Here is a 17,923-nt window from a genome sequence, read left to right as displayed (position 1 = left end):
TTGATTGTCCAACTTCTTGGACTGCTATGTGTTAGCCTGACATTGTGTATGAGAGTGTGGGTTGTATTTTATTTGTTGAAACCAGACCATGGCGGGCAAATAAGGACAACCCGGCTCTGTGGAAATAAAAGAAAACACTACGTCTCCTCACAAACGCTGCAATCTTCTGTTCTTTGATTCTTTGACCCTCTTTCTTTCACTAACCTTGTTTGTATGTACACACACATGTTCAGACGCTCACACATGCTACTCTATAGTCAAAGATGTGTTGCTAAGCAACAGTGATGCTCAGCTTAGTCCAACGCCATTGTAGTGATCAAAGGCACGTGTTGGTAGTTGGCTGCCATTTAACCACAGTGTCTGTTAAAATCTTATGGTCAGACCATGACCAGAATGTACCCCATGTAGTTTATGTCTGCCAGCTTGTTCCTCCTCCTTCATCTCTCATTGTTACTTATTGCTAATAACCAAACCTGCTTCTACTTGGTCCTGAAATTGCCATACTACAAAATCTCTTACCAGTCACTCTTTTTCAGCAACTAGTGGCACTTTTGTCTAACTAATTCAAAAAGTAGCCTCACAAGTAACTCCGGGCGCTGCAGTAGTAGCACCAACGTCCTAACCAGTCACCTTTTGGACACACAAGTGGCCATCTGGACCAAACTAGTCACTGAGCTGAGGTTCAACAAAACTCACTATTTGACTTGAGTCAAAATGTCCATCACTTACACTAGTTGGGGCCTTACTAGTTAACAAGTTACACACATTCACGTTAGGTCCAAAAAGAGCAACTAGTTAATTCACTAGTTAAAACCCTTAATGTCTGCTTTTCCCTTTCGCTAGTTTCACTTGGTAGGTGGGAGTGTTTTGGTAGATAGACCCACATTTCATGGTCCTTGAAGGCACCACTACTAAAATTGCAGAAACAAAGCTTGTAGTCTAGGGCAGATCTCCAAAGTCTGCAGGATGACACATTTAGCACCACCTGTAGTAATGACAGTAGCAGTAATAGTGTCTGTTGTAGTAGTTCTTGTGGCAGCAGTATTACTGTTGTAGTAGAGGTATTAGTGGCCTTAATATCAGCAACACAATAAAAGTAGCAGTATTAGTAGTAGTATGTCAGCTCCTCCACAAAAGACTGTGTTTTCTGCAGTATATTGGCAGGAACTTAAGGTCTGTTTAGATTAGAGCTCATATTTAAAGGATGGCTAGAGATTTTCAATATGTTTCTTACTATCAACAAATAATACAACCTTTTTACTTTGTACTGAATAAGAAATAACAAAAATATAGACATTTGCCAGCCTTATCCTTTAATTCTCTCCTTATTCTACTAAATATGACAGCAAACAGGTGAGTACAGACCCTTGTGGCATCTGACAGGAACAGCACATGTAGAAGGCCTGGATCACAGCGCTGAGCCGACTGGCTGTCATGGAGATGACGTCCTCCCCGTCAGCATACGCCTCTGTTTCCATGACGATCTGACGGTCCAACGAGGAGGGGAGCTTGGGAGTGGAGCCGGAGTGGTCGACCTCCCGCTGTTTGAGAAGCAGAGAGGCTATCTCGCTGCTGGAAGTGGAGGAAGAGGAGGGGTTCTTCCTGTTCCTGTCCAGCTCTGTGGAGATCAGCACCAGCCACTCGTCCAGGGAGTGCCACAGCAGCTCCAACGGCTGCTCACACACAGACAGGAGGTGAGAGGCAGGCAGGATCCAAGAGATAACAAAGAGAACCAACCATTAAGGCATCACAAGAGAGGAATGACTTTGATCTTCAGGGCATCTGCAGGTTTGACAAAGTGTCCTCTTTATTTTTTAATTTTTAATAGAAAGTAATGGTTCAAAGTTTTGGGACTGATTTAGTCCCAAAACTTTGAGCCATTACTTTGGTTTTTAATTAATGAAATGAGCCAGAACAGTGGGTATCAAAATCACATCATGCCCCAAGAGGATGAAATCTCTGCTTAGGGTTGGGCAATATGACAACATATATTATAACTTGAGACTATGGAGATTTATCATCCATGTTGCTATTCTGTTTCTATTGATTTAGCCATATCAGGCCACCGTACGAAATTTATATAAATATAACTATAATATAAAATGACATGTGATGATAGAAGATTTTGTCCATATCGCCCACCCCTAGCTCTATCCAAACCCACCACAAATCAAACAGTATTGAGCGTTTTGAAAGCACCTTCTTTTTAACACCATCAGATTATATTATCCATCTTCCCATTCCATCAAAAAGTCAAGTTACCTTAATGAGAGTTAAGAATCTGAACTGAATCTCCAGTTCCATAGATCATATTTCCCAAATCTCAACATGTCAATGAGCCTCATTCACTATGTGTACAAATGCTCTCTTGCATGCACACAAAATGAGTGTGCATGCAAAATGACTGTCGGCTCATGACACATGCACATCAGCTGATTTTGTTTGCATGTTAGCGAATCAGAATGATCTTAACTTGACAGCCTGCTATTTGCAATCAGCAAACTGATACACCCTTTTTTCTCTTTATAAGAAAAACATTTTCATGGAGGTGTATCATAGAGAGAGCTGGGAAGTTTTAAGAGAAAAGCATGGGCCAAAAATGTGTGATATTGAAAAAACAATTTCCAAAGTGGAAGCCAGAAAGGGCAACCTTCTCCACAGTGTTTCCTGAAGACTGACTATAGTCAAAAAAACAAAAAACAAGAGGTTTGGGTTTCAATAATCTGGAATATCTGGCATATACCACCAAGGCTAGAGAGGTAAATCAGAATCTTGCATATAACCTGCATGTCTCAATAGGTCTCTAATTAACCAGATGACTACCAATTAACACTGGCTACATATGCACAATTACATGGCACTAGAAAACCACCCATAGCACTAGAAATTGGTGGGAGTAGCCAATCATAATAGGCCAAGTAAATTAAAACAATTAAAGCCAAATGTGTTACATTTTAAAATGTACTCCATTGTAAGTAGCTATACTATTTCAATATTTTAGTTATGACAATAATTGATAAGGATGAAAGATTGTCAATTTCATTTTTTTATTTTTATACATTTGGGCAACACATTAGTGAATGAACGGTTTTGCATATTGTTGTCTATTAAAGCCTTTTTTAATGAATGTGGTTTTAATATGCTCTGTATTTAGTTGTGTGCACATTTCCTAGACTGTTCTAAATGTGTTCACAGAGGACAAATGAATTCAGGTAAGAAAACATAATGAATCCTGCACAGTTTAAGCACAGCACTGTTCATGAATGAGGCTCAATGTATTTGACATGCACAGGTTTATGATTTACTGCAAATATGAAATATGTCTGTGGCTCACATCTAAGAAAGGAGAACCTGTCCAGGAACACCCGTCTTTTTGTATCGTCTCCACATCCATCTGTCTCACACACATCTGCAACCAATGGAGTCAATTCTTATTGGCACTGCTTTAGTTAGAAAACATCAAGTCAGCTCAGAGTAAACATGTGCCAGTGTTACTAACTGTCCAGAGATAGAAGCAGAATTAAATAGATGCTAAAAAAGGTACATTTAATTTATCAAGTCACATTATGTTTTTTTTCTTTTTCTTTCTCTCTCTCTTTCTGCCTTTCTGGTCATGTGATCTGACCAGATGAGAGACAACAAACATCATTAGTCTTTGTTAGTGTTAGTTTTATAATTACAGCTGAAGCCACTTTGTGAAGAATTTTTATGTGATGACATAACCTTGAAAAACTTCTGATGGCATAAATTCATTCTGAGGTAAACCAAATGATCCTCCAATCATTTTAACTACTTCATATAGTGTTGCTTTATCAGTAAGATTGTAGCAGATTTTACAAACAAAGGACTTAAATGAACTTTGTCACTGTGGTCCTTTCTGTTGTCCTTTAGGTGTTCTAGTGAGTATTTCTGGCAGCAGGACGGTGTGTGTGTGTGTGTGTTGGACTCAGTCAATATAAACTACGGGGTGTGTGTTCATGGTAATGAATGAAAATGTCATTCAGTTCAACAGTGTGGCCTTGATGTGTTTTTAATAGTTTTTGGACAACGATGGAGTTCTATGACAAAGAGGAATAAGATATATCAGGCTTTGATACACAAACACACACACACACAATACTTACAGTATTAGTAGGACACATGCAATGTTGGTTTGTGTTTTCATGATATATATTGACTAGAGCCCGATCGATATATCTCTCAACCAATAATATTATCAGCCGATATTGTCCTATAACAGATATATCGGTACTGGTGCTTCTCCTGTCCAATATGTGCTGGTATGTTTTTTTTAAGATTTTAAGTATATTTAATCCTTTTTCCTAATTTGAGTTTAATACATATTAAATTCCCAGTGAAATTTACTCTTTCAATGTGCTGATGTCATTTTATAAAAAATGTACTTTATTCTTATACTGTAAAAGATCATGCCTCCATTACATAATCTGTGTTTATGTATATATCCTGTATATATAATATAACTGGCTTATATACTGATATTGGAATTTTTTAATTTCCCAATCTGTATCGGCATCAGCCCCAAAAATCCAGTATCGGTCGGGCTCTAATATTGACAAAATGAATCATGCAGAACTTATCCTTTACATCCTACTAAAAGAAGAAGAGTTTCTGTGTCAGGCGTTGAAAGGTTCAAAGCTTAGTTGTCTTAGATTCAATTGTAGTTCTAAATGTAAACCACTAATTTAAGAAGTAAGCAGTGGTTTCAACACAGCAGACTAATAATACATTTTGAATAATTCACTGATACATTTTATCCCACCACCCAATAAATATTAGTAAGTCTTCAAATTGACAGGGCCATTGGCAAAGCCTTTTTAATCCATTGAGTATGATTGTCAGTGTAAACAAGCCCAGCACTTGCAACGCCTCACAGATGATAAATACTGTACACAAACCTCCCACTAACCTTAAAAACCTGGCTGCGAGGTGTCTTGTTGCCGTTGTAGCCCATGTCGTTGCCGTTGTTGGGTGATGAAGGCCCCAGGCGGAACACGTGGCAGAAAATACGAACGATTCTCAGCAGACTCTTCATCTGAGCCTCGTAACTGCTGGACAGGCTGAGGAGAGGAAGAGGAAAGATGAAGGACCGTCAAACATATTTTACTAAACAATGAATGAATGGTTCCTTTAAGAAGACAGGTTGTTAGATGGGGGAGCAGAAGAGAGATTAATAACCTGCAATCTTTACAACACTAACATAATGGATGTTTAGGCATTTTTACTTGAATGAGTCCAACTTAAAAAAAGAAATGGCTGAGAAAACGTTTGGTATCATTGTAGAGATGGTGATACATCAAAATAAAAACCAGCATGCAGCACACACTTGGGAGAATTTATGTTAAGGAGCATTGCAGCTGCTGTAGGCATTCCCTCCATATGCTGCGATTTCTAGGCTGGTCAAGGCCAGAGATGACACCTCGTTAAACCTTTCTATCCTGAATCTCCTGTGAGACTCCTTTACAGACATTTTGACTTTTGGAACAAGGTTTGAAAAAGGTCAGAAAGACAAAAAATATCACCATGTGATTACAACCATAAACTAACCAATGCAGAAGAACATGGGATAAGGCGGAATACATCAGCTGTTGCAGACATGAGCTCCCATAGACACACATATGTAAGGACCACACTGCCATGTGCTGTATAAACTTATGGTGGACATTATTTTTACATTTTTGCCATGTCATCCCTTTAGTTGAAAGTGGACAGTAGAGAAGTGACAGGAAATGAGAGAAGCAATCTTGGCTAAAGGTGAACCATGAATCTGATCACAGTATCTGACATGTGTCTTAATCTGTGTCACTAAAATGTCCATTAAGCACTATTTAAAAAACAGTGACCGTGTTACAGGCCAGCTTATTTTCTATGGATTTTTACAACATTACAGATGGATGATGAAAATTGATGATTTATTTCTTGAATAGATTTGTTCAGTTTATAGTAGAGCACTTTCATTCACCAGGCACTTGCCATACAATCAGACATTGCACATGTTATAGGGGCTCTAACTTTCTCTCTCCCGTAGGTATTAAGCTGGGTTGAGATCTGGTGATTGTGACTGTCACAGCATGTTATACTCATCACATCAATCAGTCACATCCAGTGAGCTGTTTCTGCTTGTACTGTTCCTCAGTGCTAATTTAAAACTGATAAAAAGTAAATGAACACAGCTCAAATACAGCTCTGATATACAGTATGACTGAAATTGATTGATGGTAAACTGTCAAATAAGATAAGGTAAGGTATGGTAAACTTGTAATGGTGAAGTGATAAACAATATACAATAAACAATCTCTAAAACAATCTGTAATTATATAAATCTACAATATACATAAATTCCTTATACTGTATACAAGTGTGCAATGTTCCTGGGATTAAACAGTAAGGACAGCCTCAGTCTTATTAGTGGGAGTGGGAGGTACTGGGAGCTGTGGTGTTGTACAGTCTGATGTCTGATGGTATGAAAGAGTCCCCCAAGCACTTTGAGGCACGTGGCTGATATACTCCAAACCTCAGAGATTCAGTACTGAGACCTGGAACCACAGAGCTTTAAAAGCAGATCTTCCTCTTTGCTGTGTGTGTAGAGACCATGAAGATGTGTTGTTGGTTCCTTTAATTAGTCAACTGCCTGTATATGTAAAATTAAACTAATATTTAAAAAAAATGAAATGTATGAGTAAGATATGTACAGTTATACCTGAGTAGCTTGTGTCCGTTGGTGGTTGCAACTTCAGCAAGACTGGTCAAGATCCTCTGATAATGACTGTCACTCTGCTGAGAGACATGCTCCATAACCTGCCTGAGCTACACACACACACACACACGTCACAGAAGTCAACAGAAGTGTGCGTACAGGGCTTATGAATGAGTGTGCAGACATGCTGCTCATACCATATTCTCTTTGATATCATCATTCTGTGTCATCTGGATGAGGGTCTGGAAGAGTCTGCCGTGGTGCTGGATGAGGATCTCACAGGTCTCCCCGTATCCTCCCTGACACACACACACACACACACACACACACACACACACACACACACACACACACACACACACACACACACACACACACACACACACACACACACACACACACACACACACACACACACACACACACACACACACACACACACACACACACACAGCATGATTTATATGCATGTATGATGCACTAAACAGAGGGAACAGGCTGATGTGCATGAAAGGTGTTAAAATGTTCACCTGCACACACAGATCCAGAGGAGTGATTCCATTCTTGTCAGCGATGTATTTGGCACCTCGAGAGAGCAGGATCTGTGCTGTGTCTCTTTGGCCGTGACTACAAAATACGTTTTTACATATTTGAGTATTGAGACTCAGATATGCAAATGAAGCAGTCCTTGGGTATTGTAAAATATAACTGTTTTCATTTTTCTTAAAAATGACAGGAAGACATCTATTCATGCATCTCTATTCCTGAACTAGAAGAGGACGTGTGTAAAGAGGTGAGATGAAATCACCAACATGACAATGACATCACCTGCAGGCAAAGTAAAGAGGTGTTGCTCCAGAGACGTTTGGTCGGTTGATGTCAGCTCCGCTGTCCAGAAGACACAGCACCGTCTGACCACACACACACACACACACACACAGGAGCCAGTGACTGGCTGAACATTATGGTGTACATGATTTGTGTTAGCAGGTACTGAGTGGAAATAATAGATGGGTGATGGGAGCAGCTTATTGTAATTGTAATACTTTATTGTATACTGTATTACCTTGTTATACGTAAGTATAACGATAAGTTTCGGGGTCCCTTGAAATTAGTTTTGCAGTCTGTTGCGATACTTTTTGTTTCCCTCTGCTCATATTTCCAGAGAAGTTGTGAGCATGGCATAAGAACCCTCTATCATACACATCTATCATATTGCATAGATGTGTCTGTTTTTCTATCATAGGTGCTGTAAAGAGCAGCCAGCCAATCACAATCATAGCTACAGCTGTAGCCATAACCAAATGGTATTCAATCAAGGCCAGAGCAAAGTGTGCATCTACTCACACTGTGATCACAGCCAGTGGCCATGGTTAATGTCAGAGCTCATCTGCAAATATGGATCAAATAGAATGCCAAAAGTAATTTCAAAATAAATGTCCCACAGTGCTTTGCAACATGTTGAAAACGGTTTGCACTGCTGGTAAAACTTCCTATTTAAAGGTCTAAAAGCCGAGAGGCAAAACTGCTCCTAACACACAACTGGACAAAAATATGAGTCCCATCCTCTCATTAGCAGGGCAAAAAGAACTACTGTATATCCACGTTTTTTTAATTTTGTAATGGGCTCACAGTTTTGTGTCCGTTCTGACAGGCTACATGTAAAGCTGTCTGCCCCATTGCATCCTCCACATCCACATTGGTCACATGTTGGACCAGATCATGGAGGAGCTCCGTCCGCCCGTTCACTGCCAGCCAGTGGATCTGCATCACAGCAGCAAAGGGACAGTCACTACACTGACTACAGGAGGTCATTAACTAGCAGTCACATAGATCACATTAGAATTACAATGATTTGAAGGCATTGAGTACAACATGAGGCAGAGGATTACAGTCCACTTACTGCAGTCAGTCCCTCATTGTTGCAGATGTTCACATCAGCATTGTATTCCAGCAGTTTGCCCATACACTTCTTCTGTCTGGAGGGAACAGTGGAGGAAAGAGTTCAGAAATCTGATAATCCCACACAGTCTGTTTCATGTCGTTTCACAAATTCAACTGCCATGAAGATCTATCTACATGCATGCTTGTTCAGACTCATATAATATTTGTAGTGACGTCTTTGAAGGAATTTATTAAGTGTATTTTCCTTGTATGTCTTCACACGTTCGGCCAGTAAATCTGATTCTGATAGAACACAAAGCTGTAACCATGACAGCAGACAGTATGATTTAGATATTCATTTTTGCTGCAAAGAAGCTACAGATTAAAACACATGGATGTTTTACACACATCTTCAACCCAGCGGCACAGAAGATCTTTATATTGACCACATGGTGAACACCAAGATCAGTGTCACCAACTCAGCATCTGACTAAATGTGATGGTCACAATCTGCCCTTCTGTTCCTGTTATGACGTAGAATAATGGCCAGAAAAGTGCATTTGCAGAACACTTTGATGTCACAGTGAAGTTGACCTTTGACCTTTTGGATATAAAATGCCATTATTTCATTGTATTCTACTGGACATCTGTGTGGACACCTTGAGTCCAAGTGGATGTTTTACCAGATGTAATGAATTTCCCTCCAGGCATTTCTGAGGTATCGCATTCACAAGACGGGGACAGACATGAGGTCATGGTGACTTTGACCTTTAACCAAAAAAAATCCAATCAGTTCATCCTCAAGTCCAAGTGGACATTTGGGCCAAATTTAAAGAAATTCCCTAAAGACATTCCTGAGATATCAGGTTCATGAGACTGGGACGGATGGACACTGAGTCTGCTCACCTCACGTTTTCTTTTATTATAATACTTAATAACCTCCGAGCTTCAGTTCAGGTCAGGGTCAGCCTTTATTTTGACATAAAGTGGCACAAGTGAGTCAAAGAACACACACACACAGTCCAGACAGGAAGTAATTGGACACTTACACATTCTTTGTTCTTAAAGCTAATGAATTCATGTGTATCAGCCCAATTACAGGGAACTATGTTTTAAAAGAGCTCTATCCCCCACACACTTAATCCTATTGTGATGTAAACCTACTCAAATTAAGATTGCCACTTTGATGTAGTATCCTTTATTTTTTTTTATTTTCAAATTAAATGTGCAGAAGCAAAGATTCTGAAGAACAAAGCTAAATGTGTGACATCCAAAATACTTATTATAGTGTGTGGGTCTGATTTACTACAGGTTTGTGTGTGTAAAAACATGTGGAAACTTGACATCAGCTGCAAAAAAATGCGGGTCTACTAATGTGGTGCACTGAGGCTTGTGTCTTGTGTGTGAACGCATATTAAATGTGCAAGATAATACACGCTGTCCATTTAGTATGTACAGGGAGAACAAAATGTAAATATGTTATTTAGCACACGCATTGTGATTTACCAAACCTGAAGGTAATGTTGCTGACGCTAACTGTCTATAAATAATAAGTTTGAAGGACAGGTATTAACCAGCTGTTACCGTGGAGACGAGGAGACGGAGACACAATGACAGAATACGCACACAACAGGTTTTTTTCCACCTGTTTTAATATTTTTGGATTTATTAACAGCATTGACTTTGTCACTAATACTCTCCCATACAGCATATTTTTCTGGTAATATTTTTTTTGCTATAACTCAATTTATTTGTTAACCTCTTCCTCTAATTCCATGGGATCACATTTCATTATGTTCATCTAAATACTGTCTGCCCCTGTTGTTCTTTACACAGTTATTCTTAGTAGATCACCCACAAAATGCACACTAACCAACACACAATCTGTTGCACTGCACACGCAATTTAGTACCTTTATTTGGGATCTTAGTAAATCAGGCCCTTAGTGCATGAGTAGAAGCTGGAGCTATGAGGACTGTAAAAGGAAATCTTGTCTGATAGAAATGACCTGCAGGAAATGGTTCTAACATTAACATCTTCCAGTACAGTCCAGTAGAGATATGCAGGAAAGACATCTTCTCCTCTGTGAATGGTAAATGTTTATGTCATCTTGGCTCAGCCTGCTGATGTGTGTGTGTGTGTGTGAAAGATCTCAGATTACAGGCTCAAAGCCTCGGCTAATGTCCACACATCAAAAACACAGTGGCTGGATGGTACATACTGTATCACTGGACTAACCACTGAGAGGCTGAACTCAGTGAGAAACCCCACTAATGTGACTGGCAACATTACTAAAGGAGAGTTTAAGAGGTTTTCATGTTACATGAAGTCTAAAGATTCACAAGACACGTTAAGAGATGAAATATGGTTCAAATCAAAGCAGCATAGGGTGAGATACCCTCAATTTTTAACTCCGAAAATCCTGATCCGACACCTGTATTCATCTGCACTGCAGAGAAGAGCAGCATTCATTCTAACTGGCTTCTATTATTAGAGAAAGGCTTTAATTCCCATGTCCTCTGTTCCCTTCTAATGTAAACTCAACACTTCCTCCATGTTTACATGTTGTTCTGATAAATTCCGTATTTGTTCATTTCCACAGATCATTTCATCAGTGTAACATGTAAAGCTCATCACTCTTAAATAAAACAATTGTTTTCATTCAATAATTTAGTTCACAATTTTTCAAAAATGTCTTAAATCAACAGTCAGGAGCCCAAATGAACATGAAGTGTGTGTTTCTTGCTGTAATCATTCCTCCTGTTCATACTGACCATTAGAAGATCTCTTCATGATGTACTTATAATGGAAGTGATGGAGGACTAAATCCACAGTCCTCCTTCTATGTAAACATGTATTTAAAAGTTGATGTGAAGCTAATATGAAGCTTCAGCGTCCAAATGAGACAAATCTTCATCTTCTATGTTTCAACGTTACAGTTTTTAGTAGCAAAGTCTTTTTGTTACTATACTTCCACCACAGCTCAACAGGGAAACACTAAGAGGGAATGTGATGCTAAAAAGACTGTAAATGTGTCAGATATCACTTGATATGACTAACTCACACTGATGAAGCTCAATAGAAGCTGATCATCTACTTTGAAATGACTGTGTGGACACACTGTGGATTTAGTCCTCCATCACTTCCATTGAAAGCACATGTGATGGAGATCTTTTAATAGTCAGTATGAACAGGAGGAATGATTACAGAGAGGAAAACCTCTTTACTGTTCATATGGACACCTGACTGCTGCTTTAAGACACACTTAAAAACTGTGAACCAGTCCTTTAACTAAAGTGAGTGAGCAGAGTGGTGAGTATGACTGTGACTCTGTTGATGTACTGATGGAATTAGTGATGATTACCCAACATTTAACAGCGACTGACTTATTTGCTTGTGAATGCAGTGTGAGGTTCGTACCCGTTCCTGGCAGCGAGGTGCAGTGGGGTGCAGCCTGAGATGTCCTGGTAGTTTGGATTGGCTCCTCTCTTCAGCAGCAGGACCAGACACTCCACTGAACCACAGCTGTGGAGAGGAAACAGAGCCTTTAGCGTCAGAGCAGAGACTGTCTACATATACATATACATAACCTATTCACAGTTTAATACAGTGATGACAGGAGCTACCACACAGGGTGCCGACCCGGGAATCGAACCTCCAATCTTCCATATTGGTGGACGACCGCTCTACCTCCCGCTCTACATTGGTAATTACATATTAAGATGGGCCGGACTGAAGATATCATCATGCAATGTGTGATGTTGAAGGATTCTTATTGTTTGTCTTATGATCCAGCTGCTGCCTCTTATTTAAAATATTTCTGATATTTACAACTTGAATCAGGACCATGATATTGCATGTATAAGACAATTTTGTACTCTTTTTTTTGTTAAATCACCCAAAAAACTCACTGGAAGAAATGTTACTGCCTCTATTGGTGACTTTGTGTTTGATCCACACACACACACACACACACACACACACACACACACACACACACACACACACACACACACACACACACACACACACACACACACACACACACACACACACACACACACACACACACACACACACACACACACACACACACACACACACAGGATTCCTGTAACTAGGTTCTAAACCAAATGTCAAGGACACACATTATTCCATACACCTATCAAATAGGACCCAGGGGTGCACACACAAAATAGTCACATACAGATGCAGTCAAAGTATTACACAAAGGGACCACAAACCTTTTCCCATCTGTGCTGACTTTTCAAAAAAAAAAAAAAAGTTCATGTGAATAACTGAAACAAGATCATGCAGACAGTCTCTGAAGCCGTCCAGTCCTTAATAATAGTTTTTGATTTTGTATTTTGCTAATACGCCCATTAATGAAGCTGTTTGAATGCGTAAAGGGAAAGTTAAAGAGTCCTCTGAGCATTCAAACAGAGCCAAGTCTCTATCAGGAGAAAGAGTTCTGTGATAAATCCCAGGAAATAAGAAAATAAATTACCAAAATGAATGAATTTCAAAGTAAAAGCACCAATGTACCATCACTTGATCATCATTTGATTAACATTTATCACACAGAGGGGTAAAACAGAGTTTCAGTGTAGTGATGTAGTCAGTGCTCAGTGTAACAACACCACAGAAAGTGGGTTTTTTTTCTGTTAAAATGATGCTTGTTAAACACATTATGAGCTAGCAGAAGCTTTCACATTCAAATCTGCCTCACTGGGCCACCAATGAATGAAAAGAGAGTAATATTAGCAGTATGTCACACTCCCTGACTATATCATAGCTATATCCCCTCCTGTCTCTCTGCTGTACTTCCTGTGCTGTTGTGTTACAGTTTTCAATTCAGTATTTTCAGTTTGAAGTGGCTTTTGTCCATCAGCCCTCTTTTATCCATTTTCTCACCACCAGCCAGCCCTCATTATCCACACACACACACACACACACACACACACACACACACACACACACACACACACACACACACACACACAGAAACAGAGGGTGAAACTGTTAACATCTTACTTGGCAGCAATGTGCAGCAAACTTCTCTTCACCCGTCCGAAGGCGTAGTTCACATCAAACTTGGAGTTGAGCAGCAACTCTGACACTGACCTGTGGGGGAGCAGGATGGCACAAGTGAATCATATCCGCAGGAAACAACCACACACATTCACTCAACTATGCACATGCGAATACAAAAAGGCATGACTCATGACTTCCAGCAAAAACAAATAAACACAACTCAACACATGCAGTCACACACTACCCATGTTAAAGTGTGTGGTGGGATGCTTACCTGTGCTGGTCAGCCATGACCATTGGCATAAGTGTATACACTGCAGTCTCATTGTCTGTGAGGGGAAGAAAGAGAAGAAGAAGAAGAAGAAGAAGAAGAAAACATCATGTCATAACGGAGTTCAATCTAAATAGATTTAGTCCTAAACATTATGAAGGGATCTTCTAATGGTCAGTATGAACAGGAGGAATAGTTACAGCAAGAAAAACACACTTCATGTTCATTTGGGTTCCTGACTGTTGTTTTAAGTCAGAATTGAAACATTGTGAACTTTAGAGTCTCAGAGACTGGGTGCACAAAGGTGGATCATATTGAAAGTGCTGTTTTTTGATGCTGATACATTTATTATGCCTTTGTACAGCAATAACAGGAGGAGTGTGTCTCCACTTCTACTTCCTCGTTGCTCCTGCTGTCAGTATAATCATCTATGGTCTCTCACTGTGCACACACTGACCAAACACTACTGTACACAGCAGAATGTTTATCAGTAATTCATACTCATTTTAAATATATGGGATGACACTATTTTCTGCATAGTGTCATGTTCACATCCTCTGTTAATAACCAGAGCTTTATATAAGATGTTATCCTAAACTAACACAGTAACACAGCATTAACTACTAACACCTACCTAAACACTGTACAGTATGTTCCTATTCCTACTGTCTGACAAACTGAAGAAATCCAACTGTTACACTAATAACAGAACCGTGTGTGTGTGTGTGTGTGTGTGTGTGTGTGTGTGTGTGTGTGTGTGTGTGTGTGTGTCCAGACACACACTTTAACTCCTGTAAAGGCAGCAGCAGAATGACAGTGACAGGCCGAGGCAGAGTGTTGTAACACCTCTCTATGATTAGATTAGCACGTGAACAGTAAACACCATTCTTCCCGCTGGCCGCCCCTTGCTGTTTTTATAAAGCCTTTCATCATGCCGGCTCGTCGTTACCTTCCGGGAGTTCCACGGTCCTGGCCCGGCGGAGGGAGCGGGTTAGCCGGCTGAGCTGTACGTTGAGCTGCTCCATCGCCCGTTCCATCATAGGTTAACCGTCGACTGAGAGGAACCGGGGGAACAAAGCTCGTCGCTCGTCGGCTTTATTTGTTCCCAGTGAGGATGTGTTGTTCCTGGGCGTCGTCCATGGGCGCTGACAGGGGCAGAGCCGCGTCTCTGACACTGATTTTTCCCTGTGTCTCTCTGAGACACCAACAACGCTACTGCCCTGCCTTTAACACTTCCTGTTTTGATGACGGTCAAGCGCCATGTTTTGTGGGTAGTGTAGTTTCTAATGCTATTTGGCTTAAAGGACAGTGACAGTGTTTTTTGTTTGTTTGTTTGTTTTCATCAGCCCATCAATACCTATTTTCCTCTTCCTGCAATTCCAGGGCTGCTGTTTCAGGACCGCCGCGGTTTAAGGACCCATTTTCTAGGACCCTAGTTTTAAAGGTTTATTCCACCCAAATATTACTTTCTAACTACTTATAGTTTCAAAGGTTTATTCCACCTAAATATTACTTTGACTAACTACTTATAGTTTTAAAGGTTTATTCCACCTAAATATTACTTTGACTAACTACTTATAGTTTTAAAGGTTTATTCCACCCAAATATTACTTTGACTAACTACTTATAGTTTTAAAGGTTTATTCCACCCAAATATTACTTTGACTAACTACTTATAGTTTTAAAGGTTTATTCCACCTAAATATTACTTTGACTAACTACTTATAGTTTTAAAGGTTTATACCACGCAAATATTACTTTGACTAACTACTTATAGTTTTAAAGGTTTATTCCACCCAAATATTACTTTGACTAACTACTTATAGTTTTAAAGGTTTATTCCAGCCAAATAATACTTTCTAACTACTTAGAAATTATTATTATTTGTACTCACACTCATGTCGTCCATCTTTGCATAAACACCAGAAATGGCAGCCTCCAGCCGCAGGTCATCCAATTCATTAGGAAAATTTAGGGTCTTAAAAATGTGGTCCTGTATTGCAGGAATCACCAAATACCATCAGACTGCTTCACAGGCAGCTAATGGTTTCTTTCTCTCCTTATTAGAGAACCTGAAACAGCTGCTTCACCACAGGACAGTACAGTGAACATTAAATTGCTTCTGTTTCGTACTTTGAATCAATAATGCATGGTTTTCATACAGAATCACTTTAACAGTCTGCTGAATCAATAGCTGTGTACTATTTGTTCATTTCCGTCAATCTATAGAAGGAAATTGTGTTAATTAACTGACTTGATATATTCTAGTCAATTATTGTAAAACTACAAATGGTGAGCTAAATATCTGCAGTGAAGTTAAAATTATGATATGATAATTCCAGGAGGAACCTATTTTAAAGATGTGGGTGTATTGTTTGAAAGGGTCAGACTTTACTTTCAGAGGACAAAGTGAAAGCAGTTGTAAAATCCAGCTTTTTCAATTTACAAGTGTCTTCAGCTGGTCGGGGGGGGGGGGGGGGGGGGGGGAGTAGTACATTCCCTTGTTGTGTTGTCTGGATTATTGCATTACATTAGAGTCTGGGCTCAGCCAAAACAGTCTACAGTACTTAGAGCTAGTGCAGAAAGCAGCAGCGCAGCTTCTAAGTGGGTCCAAGGAATCTATAATATACTGTATGTTATAGATTCCTTGAGTGGGTCTGGGAAGTATGAGCATATTATTGCTTTTAGCTGTCCTGCATTGTCTCACAGTTATTTTAAGAACTGATTTTAAACTCTTATTGTTAATGAATAAAGCTTTTTACAGTATATTACATTCCATACACTACATTCTTAGATTAGTGACCTTTCGACCCCAATGTCCTGTTTGTAACACAAGGTTGATGGCTGTGGATCAGGAGATCTCAGCTCAGCTGGCTCAGTGTCTGCCTTTAAATGCTTTTTTAAATTCAACTTTTTATTTAGTGATATTGTCTACTTAATGCATCTAGTGTATCTTATTTCTTCCATTGTATTTGTGCTTTAACTGGTTGTTTTTATATTATTGTTTTCACTTGTGCAGCACTGTGTAACCTTGTTAAGAGAAGTGCTAAATAAAGATGATCAAAATATAGATTCACATTGATATGATACCAGATAATAAAACTATATTATTTTATATAAATACATAAATAAACAAAAACACAAACATGTACACAGACACACATGAAATGATAAAGAATATCAGCAATCATGTATATACTCAGAAAGTGGAGTTGTAGCACAGGTCATTTAAAAGAGTTAAACACATAATGAACAGCATTTTTTGATTACTGATTTGGTGTTATTACTAGTATCATAAAGGCTACTGTAGTTCATGGCATAATGCAAAAGCTTTAAATGACATATTTTATATGTAGAAAAGGTATTTTGAGAAATGATATTGTGCTGTTTAATTTGACAGGTGTGGAGGTCTCATAAATAGATCCTACTCTTCAATTACTGCAGTGAACAAGAGTGATCCAACTTATTTTATCTTGTTGTATTAACAAATAGTTCTTACTAATTCATGAAATGATTAAATATGCCTTGTCAATAAAGTAAAAGCACTTATTTATTTTTCCCTGGGCTGAAAAGGAGATAAATGACTTGTTGAGATGTTTTTACTGAGCAGCACTGACTGCTTTCATCTGTCACTTTATTAAACAACCGAGCATGCAGGGCATATTATGGCCACAGGGGGGCACTGTAGTCTTACAAATAATGTATCACATACAGTACTTCCTTTACATCCACAAATATAAATTTGCCAAAGTGAAACCTCTTTCCTGTGTTTTTATGAAAGAACTGGAATTATATTTTAAGTCAATATCCTCTGCTAAAAACATGAAAGCTTTCAAAACTATGCGACTGTGCTCCCACTTCAATATCTTTATTTTTTCTTTACTCGTGACCCCTGGCATATTTTTATTTTTGTATTATTTATTTGTTTTTCATTTATTATTAATGTAATGTTTATCCTTTTATTTCTATGTTTACTGCACTGTTACTGTGTATGTTTTGTAAGTGAGTGATAAATAAAA

At 39.0% G+C, this 17,923-nt stretch overlaps 1 protein-coding gene across 1 annotated transcript in view; it reads right to left on the bottom strand.

The window, feature by feature from the left end:
- Positions 1 to 15,080, bottom strand: part of hace1 (HECT domain and ankyrin repeat containing E3 ubiquitin protein ligase 1) — a 38,007-nt gene extending 22,927 nt beyond the window's left edge. Inside the window, exons 1-13 of the mRNA XM_062422235.1 lie at positions 14,854 to 15,080; positions 13,908 to 13,962; positions 13,634 to 13,723; positions 12,020 to 12,124; positions 8,619 to 8,694; positions 8,348 to 8,479; positions 7,544 to 7,626; positions 7,246 to 7,342; positions 6,913 to 7,014; positions 6,719 to 6,825; positions 4,928 to 5,078; positions 3,335 to 3,409; positions 1,366 to 1,673 (exon numbers count right to left, since the gene is read on the bottom strand). Coding sequence (XP_062278219.1) covers positions 1,366 to 1,673; positions 3,335 to 3,409; positions 4,928 to 5,078; positions 6,719 to 6,825; positions 6,913 to 7,014; positions 7,246 to 7,342; positions 7,544 to 7,626; positions 8,348 to 8,479; positions 8,619 to 8,694; positions 12,020 to 12,124; positions 13,634 to 13,723; positions 13,908 to 13,962; positions 14,854 to 14,944 — 1,472 coding nt within the window. The 5' untranslated portion in view covers positions 14,945 to 15,080. The remainder of the gene's footprint in view (positions 1 to 1,365; positions 1,674 to 3,334; positions 3,410 to 4,927; positions 5,079 to 6,718; positions 6,826 to 6,912; positions 7,015 to 7,245; positions 7,343 to 7,543; positions 7,627 to 8,347; positions 8,480 to 8,618; positions 8,695 to 12,019; positions 12,125 to 13,633; positions 13,724 to 13,907; positions 13,963 to 14,853) is intronic.
- Between the last annotated feature and the right edge of the window lie 2,843 nt (positions 15,081 to 17,923).

The sequence above is a fragment of the Scomber scombrus genome, chromosome 7 (assembly GCF_963691925.1).
Source record: "Scomber scombrus chromosome 7, fScoSco1.1, whole genome shotgun sequence".
Taxonomy (NCBI): Eukaryota; Metazoa; Chordata; class Actinopteri; order Scombriformes; family Scombridae; genus Scomber; species Scomber scombrus.
Note: the sequence above shows the minus strand (reverse complement) of the source record. Positions and strands in the feature narration are given on the sequence as shown.